The 18,725-nt window shown below is 53.3% G+C and overlaps 1 protein-coding gene across 1 annotated transcript; it reads right to left on the reverse strand.

Moving 5' to 3' along the window:
- Positions 1-809: 809 nt before the first annotated feature.
- On the reverse strand, positions 810-10,846 carry PRPH (peripherin). The gene is made up of 10 exons (XM_025930144.2): positions 10,780-10,846; positions 3,597-4,226; positions 3,178-3,238; positions 2,899-2,994; positions 2,328-2,495; positions 2,102-2,227; positions 1,784-2,004; positions 1,621-1,670; positions 1,297-1,376; positions 810-1,047 (listed from the first exon to the last, which is right to left on the reverse strand). The coding sequence occupies exons 2-10, from the start codon at positions 4,136-4,138 to the stop codon at positions 979-981; spliced, it is 1,413 nt and encodes a 470-aa protein (XP_025785929.1). The 5' UTR covers positions 4,139-4,226; positions 10,780-10,846; the 3' UTR covers positions 810-978.
- Positions 10,847-18,725: the final 7,879 nt, after the last annotated feature.

Below are 18,725 nucleotides of genomic sequence, written 5' to 3' on the forward strand. Positions count from 1 at the left end.
AAACTCAGAAGTGGATTTTGACTTGAAAGTGAGGGCAGGGTGGAATAGAGTCGGAGGGCAATGTAGAAACAGACGTTTTCAAGTGGAGGGCGTGGCTAATGTGTTGAGTAGGTTTAGGTGGGTGGCAGGGCCAGGCCAGTGGCAAGAGACCACTGAGGGAGATGATGTAACTCAGGCAAACGATAACAGTGGCCTGGACTAGGGGATGGGGAGAATGAAATAGACTTGAAAGAGTTAAGAAGTGGCATGAACAGAATTGGGGAGTAGGTGAGGAAAACAAAGGGGCAGAAGATGAGGTGAGTTCTAATATGGCAACAGAGGTTCTTGGTGGTGCCTTCTTCTAGAGTGGGGAACCCAGAAGGAAGAACATGATTGCAGATGGTGGAGAGGGAAATGAGGAGCTCTGTTTTGGACATGTTGAGTTTGAGGGGTCTAGGGCACACCCAGAAAGCACTTGGACATTCAGGGCTGTAGATGGCAGACAGAAGCCGAGAAGGAGCGGACATAGAACTAGAAGTACAGATAGGACCATAGATTCCAACATACGGGATTCAGAAAAGAAATGACCAGAGACAAGGGGAAAATACTGGTACGCCCCCTCCCCACAGGCACCCTCACTTCCACAGACACAAATGCACTGGCGAGGTTTCTCTTGACAGCAGTTTTATTTGATTCAAAAGCGAAACTCAGACCCCGGCCCAGTCCACTGGTCATGGGATAATGGTAGGAGTAGACTCGATCGGGGGATTGCTGGCCTCTGACTAGGACGCAATAAGGGGCACATATAGGTCATATATATGTATGTCAGGGCAGGGAGAGGGCTGGCTGGGTAGCACTTGGCCACAGGCCAGGGAAGGGGTGACTTGTGCCATCCCCTAGACACATGCAGAGTGAGAGAGGACTAATTCAGTACTGGTGTTAGGGTCTGGGACTTAGAGTAGGCCTAGGGCAGGGTCAGGAAACTCTGGACCAATGGGTTCAGTAGCTGTGAGTCGAAGACTTGTCCAGCTCACTGCGCTGTTCCTTCTGGGACTCAGTCACCACCTGCTGGGGGCAAGGCATGTGAAGGGCACAAACCATTAAGCACCACACTCTTTCAATCTCCTTTGGGGTATGGTGTCTCCTTCTCCAGCAAAACCAGCTGAGGCTCCAGGCTGTCCATCCACCTTCTCTATCTCCTTGTCTCTCTGCCACCCCAAGGACCACTAACCTACAGTACTCTAAGATGCAGCCAGGCTGGCGCTCAGAAATAATATGTGCCATGATGGGATCCTGGCCTCAAGTGGCCCATCTCACCTCCCCATCCTGAGTCTCAATGGTCTTGATCAGAACCATCTTCCTGCTGTGGATGTCCTGGGGAGGCTCCACCTCAGGCACTGGAAAAAGTAGGATGAGGAGTGGAAGAGAGGAGGCTTGGGGTTTCTCTCCTCTTAAGCCCTCACTCCCATCTGTGGGGGGAGGGGAGTGGCAGGACATGCGGAGTGGGGTAGCATGTAGACCAGGACTCAGTAGTTCGTGGACAGAATCGATCCCTGAGCAGGGCCGTAGCAAGAGTCTGGTCAGGGCAGAAGTGGACAAGGGGACAGGTAGATTGGAAGCCAGGCATGGGAGGAGACTCACCAGTCGTTTTTATACTTAAGGATGCAAAAGAATGGACTGGCACGGAAATCCTGGGAGCGAAGCCAAGTGGTCAGTTACTCTGCCCAAGCCCCTCCCCTTCCCTGAACACACCCAATCCCGACCGTCCCCTACACTCCCACCCTCCAGCAGTTTTGCCCCCCACCTGCTCTCTTCGCCCTCCAGCAGCTTCCGGTAGGTGGCGATCTCGATATCCAGGGCCATCTTGACATTAAGGAGCTCCTGGTACTCGCGCAGGTGCCGTGCCATCTCCTCCTTCAGCTGTCGCAACTCCTCCTCGAGCCTCGCGGCGCCCGCCTGGTACCCGCCCGCCTCCAGAGCAAACTGCTCCTCCAGCTCCCGCAGCTGTCTGAGCAGCGCCTCGTTCTGGGGGGACCAGAGGGTCACCATTGGGGTAACAGCCTTCATCCTCCACCCACCCCACCCCCGCCCCCTGGGCCTGGGCGCGAAGCCTGGTACTCACCGTACCGCGGAGTCCGTCCACTTCGCACGTCAGGCTCTGTATCTGGCGTCGGGACTCATTCATCTCCTGCTTGGCTTGACGCAGGGCCTCGTGATTCCGGTTGGCGGCGTCGGACAGGTCCGCGTACTACCGCGCGCGAGGCAGTGCCGCTGTGAGCTGACGGGACGCGCCCTCCCCTTAGCGCCCAGCCTCCCCGACTCTCCCTAACCCTCCCGGGCTTTCGCACTTTGGACTTGTACCACTCCTCTGCCTCTTGCAGGTTCTTCGCCGCGATGCTTTCGTACTGCGCGCGGATGTCCCTCAGCGCCGCCGTCAGCTCAGGCTTCACGGTGGCCTCCACCTCGACCTGCTGCACCTGCTGGCTCTCCACGCTTACCTGCAGGTCTCGAAGCTCCTGCCGCCGAGGACAACAAGTTGTCGAGGTTGCCGCGCGGATCCCACGCGGGCCGCGCAGTTCACGCACAGAAAGAGAAGAAACACTCGAATGAACAGAAGGGGGCGCCAGGGAGTGCAGCGCGCATATGACGGTGCGGTCTGCGCCCTGGCCGGCTCCAAGCCAGCGGCCAAGTTTTAAGGGGTGCAGCTCCGCTGCTCGCCACCAGGTGGCGCAGGGGTGGGAGTCAAACCACCTGTAGAGAGGGGGTTGAGGGGCTGCGTCTGCCCAGCGAATCTCACTACTCTTCCCCAGGCAATTCCTCCTCCCCATTCGCCAGTCTTCTGAACCAGCGCCTGCCTTCCAGCTCCAACGAGACCGCCTGCTACCTTCGAAGCCTCCCCTGACACTCGGATCCACCTACCTCCTCGTGCAGCTTCTTGAGGAACTCAATCTCATCCATTAGAGACTCAATCTTGCGCTCTAGTTCCAGGCGGGACAGGGTGGCGTCGTCCACATCCTTAGTGGGGGTGGAAATGAGGGTTCAAGAGCCGGGAGGGGCTGCTCAGGCTGAGAAAGGGCCAGGACCTCCCTGCCTGTCTCTAGAGGTTTCTGGTCGCCTCCTCGCGCCCACAGATGCCACCCTAGTACAAAGGCGAGGGCAGAGGTGGGGAGTCGGAGTTGACATGGGCCCCGGGCTCACCTTGCGGAAGAGCACGAGGTTGTGCTCCGCATCCTCCCGCTTGCGCGTCTCCTCCTCTAACCTGGCAAGAAAAGGGGGCAGAAGCTGAATTGTAGGGTCACCGCGCACCCCAGGGTCTGGGCTAGAGGCTGCTTACTGTCCAGGACTCTGAAGAGGGGTCTTCATGCTGACCGATTGACTTGCCCACTATCTAACGGGCTGAGATGGTCAGACATGGTAACTCCCCCCTCCCCTCCCCAGAGAGTCAACAAAGTGGTAGAGCGAAAGCAGGGGTCTTAGAGCCCACAGGCGAGCATGCTGCCTGCACACGCTGGGGTGGATGAGGGGAGCCACGCCCTTCGGCGGCTGGTGGGGAAGGGAGCCGAGCGAGGAGCAGCCGCCTCGACGGCCGCCGCCCAGCCCCGGTCCTGCCCCCTGACCTCTGCTTCAGCGCCGCCAGGTCCTCCGCCAGCCCGTCGCGCTCCACCTGCACCCGGTCGCGCTCGCGGCCCAGCAGCTCTAGCTCCCTCCGCAGCTCGCGCAGCTCCTGCTGGCACAGCTGGTCGGCGCGCGCCGGCTCCTGGCCCCGGGCCTGGCTCAGCTCCCCGCGCAAGGCCGCGTTCTGCTGCTCCAGGAAGCGCACCTTCTCAATGAAGTTGGCGAAGCGGTCGTTGAGCTCCTGCAGCTCCTGCTTCTCGTTGCTGCGCGTGGCCAGGAACTCTTGGTTGAGGGCCTCGGCCATGGAGAAGTCGAGGCGCTCCGAGGGCAGGCGCAGGAGGGCGCCCGCGCCCGCCCGGGGGCCGCGGAAGCTGCCCAGGCGCACGGAGGAGCCAGGGGATGCCGAGCCCAGCAAGCGACTGCTCGAGAAGCGGGAGCTGGACGCGTAGGAGTAGGACCCAGGGGACAGTGAGGGCGGTGGCCCGAAGGTGCGGCGGTATGAGGTGGAACTGACGCTGGCTCGGAGGCCCGACGGGTGGCTCATGGTGGCCGAGGATGGGCAGTCACCGCTGGCAAAGCTGGTCCGGGAGCGGGGAAGGAGCCGCAGACCGCTGCGAGGCGGCTTTATAGCCCTGCGGGCACAGGGGGGGCACGGGCAGCTCCTCCCACTGGCCTGACGGCGGGGCTATGTGGGGAGGGGGATGCCCCACCCCTGCGGAGCTGCAGGAGCGCCGCACCCTCGCTCCTAGGTTTGCTGGCGCCCTGCCTAGTTGATTCCCCCTGTTGCAAGCGGGGAAGGAAGCAGGCCTGGCGACCACTGGCAGGCCTGGGCTGGGGGTCAGCACCCTCCAGCAAGCATCCGGAGCTGGAGCCTTGGGTGGGAGGACCTGACTGGAGCTGGGGTTCCTGCCTGAGAGAGCTATTGAAAATCGGAGATCTACAAATGTAGAATCATTACATTGTCCACCTGAAATTAACGTTATGTCAGTTAAACCTCAGTTAAAAAAAAAAAAATGGGGGGATAGGAGGACTGGAAGTTAAAGGGCAGGCTTCTGGCATATGAGTGGGGAGGAGATGGCCCAGGTAGATGGTGAGTTGGTCTGGCTTGGGCCCCAGGGCCTGTGCCTCCACTTGTCCCCTGAAGGCTAGGCTCTGCTTTTACCTGCTGTCAGCTACCCCTCTGCTACCACGCCCAGGGAGAAATGGGGGACGGGAGGGCAGGGGGAGCTGAGGGGGGTGGGAAGGGCTCATCCCTCTGTAGTCCCCAGGGCCCTGTGGAGGGCTGCTGCCTGGCGCCAGCTCTGCCGCTAATGGACTGGCCACTTCCCCTCCCCCTCCTCTGGACACTTGGCCAGGGGGTTGCCTGCTGATGGCTCAGCCTTAAAGACACAGCTCCCAAACTTGGACCTACACCAGGCCCCAACAGGGTGGGCACAGCAGAGGGGGTTGAGGGTGGCTGGGCCCAACTCTGGGTCCCACTTAGTCTGTGTCCTGCCAGAGGCTGAGCTGAGGGAGCTAGTTGTATGCTGTCTGGCTTTACTGGATTCTCCCTTCCCCCAACCAACTGCTGCTCAGTCATGGGCCTTACGGGAACCAAAGCAATTCCTGAGGTAGGAAGGGGAGGGGGCTGAGGGGCCGCAGCTGCTGCCAAGGCTGAGAGATGAATGGACTGGCAGGAACCGGTTACCAGTATCGAGGAGTTGCAGGTACCCAGGGATGGGTGGGGCTGGATGGGGAAGAGATGCGGAAAGAGAAAGTACTCATCCCTAGTGGTCCAGGGACTGAAAGAGGAGAGAGAACGTCCCAAAGCAGATCTACAAGCCTGTGCACACACACAGATGCATATGCACGCTAGCCACATTACCTATGTGCACACACATTACACACACACAACCACACATCCCTTCCTGCCCTCCCCCACCCCCGTTATCGTGAAGGCTGATGTCTGGCCTTTGCATGTCTGCGGCTTCCAGAACTCAGGCACAGGCCGCCCCGGAGTGGATAGAGGCAGCTCAGATGGTCTGCAGGAGCCAGGGTGCTGAGGCCTGCTGGGTTTGCCAAGAGCCATGGGGCTGCTGCTGCCGGGGACTCCAGGGCTTTCCAGCACGGACAGGTCCACCTCGACTGGCCCTGAGGATAAGAGCTGGGCATCTGGGGAAGCAGGTTTGGGACTCCAGGCTGACTCTCTGGCAGGGGGGGATGAGGAGGGCGGCTCCTTGGCCAGCCAGCTCCTCGGCATTGCAGGGCAGAGGAGCCGCCCCTCCTTTGTGTGTCCTCTGAGATGGGCCAACGCCCGCCTGCTCACAACCCTACCGCCTTCCTTCGTCTCCTCTCCAGGCCCCTCCTTCCTTCCGGGCCATTAGTCTCTCCCTGCACAGCTGCCAGGTCCTTCTCCTTGATGGGTCTGGTTTGGTTGCCAGGGGAATGGGAAGAGGGAGGATGGGAGAGAGGGGACAGGATGGATAGACCTGGGCCTGTCCCCTCTGACTTCTAGGAGTGGGGTGGGGTGGGGTCCAGCCTGGGCTGGGGGTGGGGGCTTGGCAGCTATGTGTGGGGTGGGGGAGGGGGTGATGGAGAAGTTTTGGTGTTTTCTGCTGCAACCCTAGGCTCTGAGCCCCAGCTGCCATTGGCCTGGAGTCCCACCAACTCCAGCCTAGGCCCTGCCCTGCCTCTGCCTGCTGTACCTAGGGAGCAAACTGGGAGTCTAAGCTGGTCCTTTATAGGGAGCTGCTGGTAGGTCTGGGCCTTTGAGAGTAGAGCAGAGGCCCCTTGGGCTGGGCCCAGGGAGTTCCAAGGGGAGTTCCCACCCTTTTGCTGCTTAAGCTCCCAGCTCACCACTCAGATGCCTCAGAGGAAAAGGGACCAGGACCTCCTCAGCAGGGCTCTGGGAGCTGTGGAGGGAGTAAGGAAGGCCAGGGCCTGGGTGGGGGAACTAGGCCTGCAGGCAAGTCAGAGGAGATCCCCCCCCCCTTTTTTACCCCTTACTCCTCCCCCCTTACGCCAGGGGGTGCCTGTGTGGCTTAGTTGATTAAGCATCTGACTTTTGATTTTGGCTCAGGTCATGATCTCATGGTCATGAGATGGAGCCTTACAATGAGCTCCACATTGGGCTCTGCAATTCTCTCTCCCCCTCTCCCTCTGCCCACCCCTGCAACCCCCCACCATACTTGAAAGAAAGAAAGAAAGAAAGAAAGAAAGAAAGAAAGAAAGAAAGAAAGAAAGAAAGAAAGAACGAGCCAGCCCTGGGAGATCTTGAGGCCAGAAGAAAGGTAGGAAAGGGTCACCATTAAGAGCCAGGGTTCTGGGGGCGCCTGGGTGATTCATCAGTTAAGTGATCGACTCTTGGTCATGATCTTGTGGTTTCATGGGCTCGAGCTTCAAGTCGGGCTCTGCGCTGGCAGCACGGAACCTGCTTGGTATTCTCTCTCTCTTCTCCTTTCTCTCTGCCCCTCCCCCACTCTCACTGTCTCTGTCTTTCTAAAATAAATACACTTTACAAAAATTTGAACAAAGAGAGAGCCAGGGCTCTGGCATCCAGCTGCCCAGCTTCCCATCTGACTCCAACATTCTGTGTTGTATGAATTTAGGCCTGTTACAGTGTCCTTCCATGTCCCCTAGTAAAACGCGGACAATTGTAACTTCTACTGCATACTGCTGTTGGGAGGATTAAACACTTAGGATAATAGAATAATGGATGAAATGTAAGTTAGTTTTATTATTATCACGGATGTCTCAAATGATCTTGTCAGCTGCCGAATGCAGTGAGGTTCTGGATTTCTTTTGGATTGTCCCTACTAGTGGCTGAGAGCAGTTCTGGTCCCAGAGTGGAAGGAGCCAAGTACCTCCCTGCTGATCTCTTCTCAATGTCAGGGACTCTGGACAGACCTGGGTTTGATCATGGCCTCCTCAAATTAATTAGCTGTGTGCTTTTGAGTTTGGGTGAGTGATTTCACCTCTATCCACTCCATTTTCTTTATCCATAAATGGGGACAATAAGAATCGTACCTACCGCATAGAGTTGGAGGATAAACTGAGTTAAATATGTGAAGCACTTAGCACTTGGCACAGAATATGTGCTGTGTACATAGTAGTCAGTGGTATTATTACCCCTCCCCCTTCCGCTGCTCCAGTGAAGGCTTGGAGAGAAATGACAATCAGATGCATTCAGAGGTTTGCAAGGAAGGTGAGCAATGAAGTTGAGGTTACTGGCAAGAGTGCTACTGAATGACAGGCCACGGACTCAAAATGGTTGAGGAAGGGCGTGTGGGCAAGAGGGTGGGAGATTGGGAGAGTAAAGAGGTCCGGAGCTGGCCTCCCAGGCAGGGCCAGAAAACAGTCACAGTACAATGGAATTGAAAGAGGCACCGAGAGGGTGGGGAATGGATGTCAGAGAGCAAGATGCATGAATTTGTGATTCTGGAGCTGGGGTATTTATGGATGATAAGACTTCCAGGGCATTTCTAAGGGAGTGGACAACTGAGGCTAAAGCCAAATGACGGAAAAGGTCATGGGAAAAGAGATCAGGCCACCAGCCTGGGCACTTACTAGCTGCACGACGCTGGGCAACTTACTTGTCCTCTCTGAGCTTTAGTTTCTTCATCTGTAAAACAGGAAAAATGACACCTTCCTTCCTGGGCATTGTGGCGTCTAGGTGAGATATTGTACATGAAGTAATTAGCACGTCATGAGGCTCATAGTAGGTGCTCAACACTGTTGATGGCCTTCTTCCCCTCCTATGTGACAGAGAGGAAGCTGAGACACGGGGGAGCAATGTCACAACCCTGCTCACTTGTAACTAAGTGTCAGCTGGGGTCCCCCTGCCCTCCAGAGGTGTAGGACCGGCTCGACCTCCATTCCACATCCTGGGGAAAGTCCAATGTCATCCTCAAGATCTCTTTGCCTTCTTAGTGCTTCCTCTTTACACCCCTAGCTCCAAGTCCCTGCTGCCCCTGAATTGGCTGACTTTACAGCTGACTCTCCGGTGGTGTCCAGATGTGGAACTCAGTACCATCCCTTGGTTTCTGTGGTCCCCTTTCCCCACCACTTAGTAGCACTTGAAGCTCAGAGGGACAAAGTTGCCAGTCTGAGGTTGCACAGCAGGCTAATCGTGGCTCCCTCTGCTGGTTAGGCCCTGCTGATGTTCTGGGCTCTGGGCCTGTAGGAGCCAAGATGAACCTAGCCAGAAGGAGTCCAGCTCCACACCTCTCAAGCTGGGTTGTCTCCCAGGCTGGTCTGGCCACAGGGTCCCCACTGACAGAGTGGCTGCACCAGAGTGGAATCCCTTCCCCATTATCTCCCTCTGGGGACTCTGCTCCTCCCAGTTAGGGAGTACTCTGGGTATCTTTTCCATCCCATCACTTTTCTCACTGTATCGTATAGTAATAGGTAACATTTCCTGTGTGGTATACATTTTACACACGTTATCATTTCTAATCCTCGCAATCACCCTACAACATAGGTACTATTATGATTCCCACTTTACAGTTGAAAAAGCAGGCACAGAGTGGTTAAGCAATTTGCCCAAGGTCACACAGCTAGTAAACTAGTACTAATCTGTTTATAGGTCTGACTCCCCCATCCCTGATAATATGATCTTTGGGAAAGGGATTGAGTCTTAGTCACCTTTGTGTCTGTGGAGTATAGCATATGATCTAGGTCAAATAAGTGTTGGTTAAATTGTGAAGGGAACTCTGAGGCACCTGAAAAAAAAAATCTTTCCCATGATAGGTGGTCTGGAAAATAAAGAGAGATGTGTTGCTGCCACCTTCTGGTCAGAAGTTAGAATGACATGTCTGCAGTCAATCCATCTAAGACTCCAGGTTGGTTCACCAACATTGGAATTTGGGGAATTCACAATTATTTCACCTTCTTTCTACAGCTAAGAAAAATTCACAAGGTTGTGTAAAATAGAATAGCAACACTGGTCTTAGGAGTTCAGAGCCCTGATTCTATTCTTCACCTGGTCTCTAGGAGCCTCCTCTGCACTGCCCCAGCAGCCCCCACCCCAAGCAAAAAGCCACGGAAGCAGGGCAAACTCTGTTCTCTGCCTGCAAACACTGCCCCCCACCCCAGCCCCATCTTCTACTATGTTCACAATCTCCAGTCCTGCCCTATCATAAAATCACGTCTCCATCTGCCTTCCTGACCTTTCCAACCAGCCACCCCTCAGCTGGAGAACAGGAGAGCAGCTTATGGCCATGGAATGCTAAGTGAATTTTCCCTCTCATAGCATGGCCTGGGGGCTTGACAGAGTCACCTGAGAGACTGTTAAAAAGCAGATGCCAGTGTCCAGTGCCTCAACCAGATCTTCTGAATCTCTAGCATCTGCATTTTAACAAACTTCCTAGATGATTTTTAATGTGCATGAAAATTTGAGTATTCCTGGATTAAGATTTTTTTTCTTTAAATTGTCTGTCTTTTTCCCCATTTTATTTTTAAGAGTTTCAAACCCAGAGAAGAGTTGAAAGAACATTGCTAGAGGCCCCAGTATACCCTTCTCCTGGACTTACAGTTGTCAGTATTTTGCCACAATTCCTTTGAAAGTAAGTTTCAGACATCATGATATTTCACCCCTAAATACTTCATCAGGCATCTCCTAAGAACAAAGACATTTGCCTACAGTACTATTTCCCCACTCAGGAAATTTAACATTAATACAACAATATTATCTAATATACAGTCCTGTTCAAATTCCCCCAGTTATCTCAAGGATGTCCTTCATAGCTATTTCCCCCAATCTGGGATCAAAGATCAAGAGTTGTATTTGGTTGTCACCTGGGCAGAGGAAAGAACCAGAGCATAAGGGGTAAGATTGGGATGAGCTTGGCATGTCTGAGGAATTAGAGAAAGGTCAGTGAGGCTGAGTGAGATGAGTGAGGAGGAGAGGGAAAGGTGAGGCTGGAGGCATGGGAGGGAGTCAGGGCACGTAGGGCTTTGTAAATCAGAGTAAAGAGTTTATAGCTTATTTTATTTTAATGCAATGAAAAGGCGTTGGAGGGTTTTAAGCAAGGGAATGACTTGATCTGATTTATGACTTTAAAAGGTCAATCTGAAGACAATTTCAGAATTGGGACATTCGATAATACAACAATTCCTAGACTTTTAAAAAAGTCAGTGTCATTTTTTTAAAGGGGGGGAGCATATGAATTTCCTAGGAAAATAGGAAGGTCATAAAAGATTACCCACAGGGGCGCCTGGGTGGCGCAGTTGGTTAAGCGTCCGACTTCAGCCAGGTCACGATCTCGCGGTCCGTGAGTTCGAGCCCCGCGTCAGGCTCTGGGCTGATGGCTCAGAGCCTGGAGCCTGTTTCCGATTCTGTGTCTCCCCTCTCTCTGACCTTCCCCCGTTCATGCTCTGTCTCTCTCTGTCCCAAAAATAAATAAACGTTGAAAAAAAAAAAAAAAGATTACCCACAACTTGGGGGCTTCAAACAACAAAAATTCATTCTCACAGTTCTGGAGGCTGGAAGTCCAAAATCAAGATGTTGGGAGGGCTGTTCCTCCAAAGGGGAGAATCCTTCCTTGCCTCTTCCAGCTCCTGGCGGCTCCTGGTGTTTCCTGGCTCGTGGCAGCGTCTCTAATCTCTGCCTCTGTCTTCACATGGCCTTCTTCTTGGTGTCTGTCTTCTCTTTTCTGTCTTGCCATTAAACTGGATGACCCGGCTAATCCAGGATAATCTCGAGATCCTTAACTACATCTTGCAAAGACCCTTCTTCCAAATAAGGTCACCATCACGGGTTCTGACACGTCGACATCTTTTTGGCGAGCTACCATTCAACCCAGTACAGTGGGAGATTGTTCTAGACAAAAAAAGAGACCGAGAGCTATAACAACTAAATGCAATGTACAAACTAGATTGGATCGCAGATTCAGAGGGGGATAAAAAAAAGCACTATTGGAGTAATTTGTGTATTATATGCTATGGAACAATTATTCTGTTTTTAGCTGTGAAGATGGGAATATGGTTGTGTAAGGGAATGTTCTTGTTCTCAGGAGGTGCCCACAGGAGCATTTAGGAGGGAAGTGTCATGACATCCCAGACCTTCTTTCTAGTAGGTCAGTCCCATTGTCTTTGATGTCCTTGTGGTGCAAGGCAGAGGCTCTAGTTACTGGGTGAGTGAGACTGGGAAGGAGCTGTTGCAGGGTTGGTCACACCACTTATGAGAACAGAAACTGGGCCTCTTACCTTGGCCTCCACCTGATTCTGGGGTCTCTTGTAACAAGACTGTACCTGATGAGAGTTTGTCCCTACTCCCTGGCAGAGGATGTGCTCTCCACAGTTGGAGAGTCCCTGGAGCAGAAACTCCCCTCCCCTCAGCCTATAGTCTCCCCGTGGAGTTGGCCTTGTCAATCAAACATGGGTGCATGGGATATTCTGAACTTACCTCATTTCCTAGCAGTTCCCCCATGGGTTCAATGCCTTTCAGAGTCAGTTTACAATTGATAGGCCATTCACCGGTCAGTAGGTCCCTGAGGAGGAGACAGGGCCACCCCACATGGAAGGATGAAGGAGGTCAAGGCAGGGGTTCTTCCTGGGCCAGCTGATAATGAGCTCTGTAGTCTTGAACAAGTCTCCTGCTCTGGTCCAACAGCATGATCATTAAGAACATTCTGTGCTGAGTTGATCCTAAGGCCTTGAGGGATGGCTGGGATTTGGATGGGTAAACTCCGGGGAACATGATGGAGAACAACAGAGACCTAGTAAGGACAGCCTGACTAGGGCCGAAGAGGTTTGTGGTACAGCTATGGGCATCCTGAGTAGATAGGGCTGGTTTATGGAGGGCAGGAAAGCTAGGCAGAGGGGTTTACACTTAAGATGGCTCTTGTTGGAGGCGCCTGGGTGGCTCCGTCGGTTAAGCCTCCGACTTTAGCTCAGGTCACATTCTCGCAGTTCATGAGTTCAAGATCCGGATCGGGCGCTGTGCTGACAGCTCAGAGCCTGGAGCCTGCTTCGGATTCTGTGTCTTCCTCTCTCTCTGCCCCTCTTCCACTCTCGCGCATGTGCTCTCTCTCTCTCAAAAATAAACAAACGTTAAAAAAAAAAACAAAAAACAAAAAACAGATGGCTCGTGTCGCATGGAAAATGACCTAACCACAAACCAAGACACCTGGTCCCAGGCCTAGGCCAGTCACTGGGACTTGTCTTCCACATTGGCTAAAGAAAAGGGTTGGATTAAATGATATCTGACATTTTTTCCAAGCATACGTGCTCTTGAGTAGGGGACTCGGGGAATAAAGGAAGCATGTATTAAACATCCTTGTGGCTTTCAGAGCCCTGCTCCCCAGAAGCTTGACGCTGCTCCTTGATTGGGTGATGTGCCGAGATTCTCTGGAGGAGAAGGAGCAGCAGTGCCTGTACAGAGAGGGGAAGCGTGGGGAAAGCTGGGGCCCGTGTGTCAGGATGGAGCCGGGGCTGGAGCATACACGCGATCTCATCTGTGGTCGAAGGATGCATTTTCAGAGGAGACCGCAGTCAGATGGTCCAAGGAGGGCAGTGACTTCCCCAACTCTCTGGTGACTTCGATTACCCGAAAGGAGGTGTAGACTTTATGCTGGCCCACCTGGCAGACTCTGTGAGCCCTTCTGTCTGGCCTGCAGAAGCTTAGAGCCAGTGGAAAACTCTGGGACGCGTAGGCACTCCTCCCCCACTTTCCTCAAGAAGATGCGGAGTGGTCCTCACAATTCCATGGGAACGAGGAGGTAGGACCCCGGCTCCCAGCCCCCGCTAGAGGAGCCCTGGTTACCCCCTCTCTAACCAGGCACAAGTTGGAGCACATGCACGCACCTGAAATGAGACAGGAAGGGGCTCCTGCCCATCAGGCCAGTCACCAGGAGGCTCTTTTTTGCGATCGGATCGTGACACTCTGCCATCCATCTCCCCCTACCTTCTGCATGGAGAGGCCTAGTGACAGCTGAACAGTCAAGTTCAAAGAGTCTGATACCCGACAAACTGCCCTGCCTGTCCTCTGCCTGCAGGCCACACAGGCTCTCATCTGACAGCTGGGCCCAGCCGGTCCGAGCTCCTGGCTCGGGAGCCTGTGGGGCTCCCAGCCAGCGAGGGCCATTGCCTGTGTCTGTTACAAGTTCTCATAGTGGGGCAAGATGAATTTTCACAAAAAAATGTGCAACAATGTTACTAGCAACCAGAGGAAGAAATAAAATATTATTTGCACGTAAAAAAAAAAAAAAAAAAGGAGGAGGGGGAGGAAGAGGAAGAAGAAAGAAGAGGAAGAAGAAGGAGGAGGAGGAGGAGGAGAGGAAGAAAAAGAAGTTTTGTCCCTTCCTGGGTGAATTCTGTCTGCAGACACCTGGCTTGAGGGAAGGGAGGTGACCGAGCAAATGAAGATGGGGAAAGTGGGAGAGAGAGGGAAGGGAGAAATGGAAGTGGAGAGAGAAGAGGAAGGGTGAGGTAGAGAAGGGAGAAAGAGTAGGGGAAACCAAGGAGGTCAGAAAAGGTGAAACAATCTCACAGGCTTTTTCCTCTCGAGGACGCAAGGGCCTCCATGCAGGGGAACAACCAGTGGAGTGATCCCTATTTATACCTTGGAGCCCTCAGACTATGGTTTGGTTCTTGTCCCAGGCATCATGCTCCAAGCTCCTTAGGCTGGGGAAGTTTTGGAACCGCCCTGGGATCAGAATCCTCTGGCTGGGCTTCCTGGGGGAGGTGATTCTTCCGGAGTGAGCCTCCTTGCTCCTCAACACCACCAGCAAATCAGGCTGTGGCTCCATTCACGGTTGCACGTAAAAGGAGAGAAGGTATATTTTCCAAACCTGCTGATGTTCTCTGCGTGCCTTCGATTTATGGTTTAAGTTCAGCCAAGACTCCCGGAAAAGACGGAAAGGAAGAAGCAGATCAGTTTGGTTGACCAGGAGCTGCAGGCAGAGGAAGGCCAAATGCTGAGGAAAGGAAGGGGGCATAGAATCTCTTTGCTCTCCCAGGGTTATGTTTGCACTGGCAGAGATATACGTAATTAAAAGGATCTTAATATTTTTATTATTTCAATAGTTACATGCTCAGACAGCTCTTCCTGCCCACAGATCCTGCCCTCATGCTTGAATAGAATCACCCTTTTGCACTGAAGATGTCTCAAGAATTCTTTCTTGGCCGTCGGCCCCAGGCCCCCATTACAGCTAAACCATCATGGACAATCAACAATTATTAGAATGAAGAGGGTCCAACTTAGAAAAAAATCACAGTCTAATACCTCACTATCAAGAAGTTAGAGGGCACCCGGGTGGCTCAGTCGGTTAAGCGTCCGACTTTGGCTCAGGTCATGATCTCACGGTTCGCGAGTTCGAGTCCCACCTCGGGGAGCACGAGCCCCTCTTCAGGTGAGCTCGAGCCCTGCTTTGGGTGAGTTCCACTTCTCTCTCTCTCTCTCTTTCCACCCCTCGTGGGATTCTCTCCCCCCCCCCCCCCCCGCCCCTTGCTCACTTGCGCCCCCCCTCAAAAAAGTAAAATAATAATAAAAAGAGTTACATGCTCTAATGCTCTACCAACCGAGCCAGCCAGGCGCCCCTACGTAAGGCTCTAATATTAGAACACTTGTGGCAGGAAGCAATAGAACACCTAACTCAAAATGTCCCCAACAATCAGGGGGTTTTTAATCTCACATGAGAAAACAAGAGGCAGAGAAGTTTCAAGGCTGGTTAGTTCAGGGGCTCAATGTCCCATCAAGAACCCAGGTTCTTTTCATCTTTCGGCTCTGTCACACTCAGAGTGTTAGCTTTTTGTCCTCACGTTTGTCCCCTCATGGTCATAAGACGACTGCGACACCATCAGGCATCATGAGCCCACGCAATTGCATCCAAACATTGCAAGACAGAAAATCCTTTCCCTGCATTCCTTTTCAAGAGCAAGGGAATCTTTCTAAGAACATCGTCCCCCCCCCCAACCCCCAACCAGCAGACATTACCTCACCCCTCATTTCCGTAACTGTGTCACATGCTGCTTCCTCACCAGTCCCTGGCAAGAGAACTGGAATTACCTCGATCAGCTTAGACTCAGATTCACCCTGGTGGTGGAGAGGCCCAGCTTCCCCTGCTGCACATGGGCGCCCAACCCCTGAACCGAACCAGGTGGTGTTAGCAGCTAAAACGACCAGCTGGGAGGGCTCTGGGGTAGATGTGCCATCGTGGCTGCTACATGTGACAATGTCTTCAGACACGTAGCATATACGGCCTTGAATTAGGGTTGTGCCCAGGTGATCTGTGTCTACAGTCAGGGGGTGGGGGCGAGGGGAGACAGAAAAGCTAAATATATTCCCTATGGTACACAGCTCAGAGACTTGCACCAATTAGGCTCTCCGAAAACAAGGAGTTCAGCTTAAAAAAGAAAATGATTGTTATAATAGTACAACCAGATGCGATTACCTTTGCCAAGGACATTTTAGTATTAGTTTACTGTCAGGCCAGACATCTCCTGTGAGCGAAATGAGATAGTTGATAGGAACAGAGCGCGGGGAGGGAGGTGAAGGGTGACAGCGATGAGACTGAATTTGCACCCACCTACCCACCCTTAGCGAATTAAACTAATTTGCGAATGTAGACAAAACTCTTGTGTAATTAGGAAAGCTTTATATTCCGTTCTCATTTTAAAAAGAGAATGAGAAAGAATTCTGGTGGTGAGATGAGTGCTTAAAAGCTTTCTCTGGGGCGCCTGGGTGGCTCAGTCGGTTGAGCGTCCGACTTCAGTTCAGGTCATGATCTCACAGTCTGTGAGTTCGAGCCCCACGTTGAGCTGTGTGCTGACAGCTCAGAGCCTGGAGCCTGCTTCGGATTCTGTGTCTCCCTCTCGCTCTGCCCCTCCCCTGCTCATGCTCTGTCTCTCTCTGTCTCAAAAATAAATAAAAACATTTAAAAAAATTAAAAAAAAAAAAAGAATGGGTTCACTGAGCTCAGAGAGCGGCCTGGATGAAAAAAGCCCCTTCACTGGGGAAGCTACAGCCTGGATAGTGGGAGCCAGCTGGCTTTGCCCCTCTGGACCTTCACGCTGCCCCTGGGCCCAGGTACGGGGCTTCTAGAAAGCGCTCTGACAATCAACAGCATAACAAGATCTCCCTTCTGCAGCTGTGGCTCCAGCCAGTGCTCTGTGAACGGGCGTCAGGACCACACCACCCAGGATGTGGCCCTCGTCCTCCAGATCTGGAGTCACCGCCAGGCAGGTTTCTCTGGGAGGCCACTGGGCAGACTGGAGTGAGTGAGGGCTTTGGAGTCAGAGTTCTGGGGTCAAATTTCAGTTTGGTCACTTGCTCTGTGGCCTTAGGCTAGATACTTAAGCTCTCTGAGTTTCCGCTTCCTTGGCTGTAGAAACGGGTGTAACAATAGCACCTTGCAGGGTGTTGGGAGCTCCTACCCTGACAGAACCTCCCCTTCCTCCTGCAGCCCCAGTTGGGGTTGCCACGCATCTTCCAGAAGTCAGAGGCCTGAAGACAGGCTCTCTCCAAGCTCGAACCCACCTGGCCACCTCTGGACCAGCCCTGGGCTGTTTGACAGGCTCCCCCTGGGGCAGAGGCATTTGCCAGCTGCTTCCCAAACACAGGACGGACGAGTTAGACAGCCAGGGCACGTCCCTCACAGCCGTCCCTCACAGCCGTTCTCTCCTCCTCACCCAGGCTCAAACAAAGCAGCTATGCCTGGGCCCACTGGACCCGCGGTGGCCAGCAGCCTCCAGGGGGCAGAAGTCTGCTCCTCTGGTCAGGTCAGATGAGGGCAGCCTAAGGCCTCTGTCCACGGAGGCCGGGGCCCTGGCCAATCTCGAAGGCTGCACTCTTAGGCTTTCTCCATTTATCCCCATCAAGCCTCAGCAGCATCAGCCACGGCAGCCGATCTGAGTCCAGACTTTTCCATTTGTGCTCAAGGGCAGATCAGATGATTGTCAGCCACAAAGCAGTGACCTAGACCTTGGGGTGTATTTGTTCTTGCTGCAGGCTAACTTCTATTCACTCTCTCACCAACAGAGGAGGGGAAAAAGAATCATCATCGCAAGGACAGATCCCTCCCCAACCACTGGCACTTTGCTCTTCCAATTCCCCAGGTTCTGTCCTACTGGAGTATTTTTTCTCAACTAAAATCTTCTCTCACCTTCTTTCATCCCCACACCATTGGGGCTGCTTAAAAGTTTCCAACCTTTTTCACATCTTGTCACATGCAGAAAATAATTTATCTGTAAAGGCTTAATGGAGGTCATTAGAGGGGTCGTTCCTGGCCAGGAGTGATTGGCCCCAAGGACCTTCAGGTTTCACAGGCTGGTTTGAAGACCTGGTAACCCCTAAACCCCGTTCTCAGGGCACTCTGCTTGGGAAACGCTGGCTTAGAGAATGGACCTCTCAGGTTCCATGAGGTGTCACGCTCGGCTGAAGCTGGATGATGTAAATCCACTCCTTCTCACATGTGAGTGTCCAGTTTCATCCAGTGCTCCATCCAACTGTGGCAATTGGCAGATCTCCTAAATTGGGAAAAATATCCCGGTGCCCCTCTGGTGGCTGGGCTGCCTGGCCTTCCCAAGGTTCATTTTTATCCCAGACCCCCCATGCTCTGGCTGCAGGAGGAATCTGGCCCATCAGATAAGTAGCAATAGCTGCCTTTGTGCTCAAGGATGGCACTGGGCTGGCCCTTGCCCTGAAGGGCAAAAGACAGTGACTGCTCTCATGATAAAAGCTGTGAGACCAGGCCCCCAAAGTTGAAACATCTTGGGGAAGCAGCAGCACAGTGCTCCCAGACAGAACCTGCCTATTTACTAGATGCTCTCCTCAAACAGTAAGGGGGCAGAAGTGAGCGATGTGTCAGGAGTAAACATCCCAGTGGGGAGAATAAAGAAGGCAACTGAGCCCCAATGGAATATGGGCTGACATCATGGAGCAAAGGTGAACACACCCAGAGCTGTGTACCAGCCTCCATTTCCTCCCACTTGTCTGGCATTCCCACTCAGGCCAACACCCAAGCCTTCCTCATGAGGCTCAGCCCTTTTCCATTGCTCAGTTCAACCTTCTAAGCCCCGCGACTGGTACCTGAATACCCATCACCACGCTCTCCAGCCACACACTGTTCCTGCCTCTTCCTCCCCCACCCTCACCTCATAGGTCTCTCCTGCCCCCCTCAAGAACCACACTGCTCCTCACATGTACTTGGAAA

The sequence above is a fragment of the Puma concolor genome, chromosome B4 (assembly GCF_028749965.1).
Source record: "Puma concolor isolate L17-30 chromosome B4, mPumCon1.1.hap2, whole genome shotgun sequence".
NCBI lineage: Eukaryota > Metazoa > Chordata > Mammalia > Carnivora > Felidae > Puma > Puma concolor.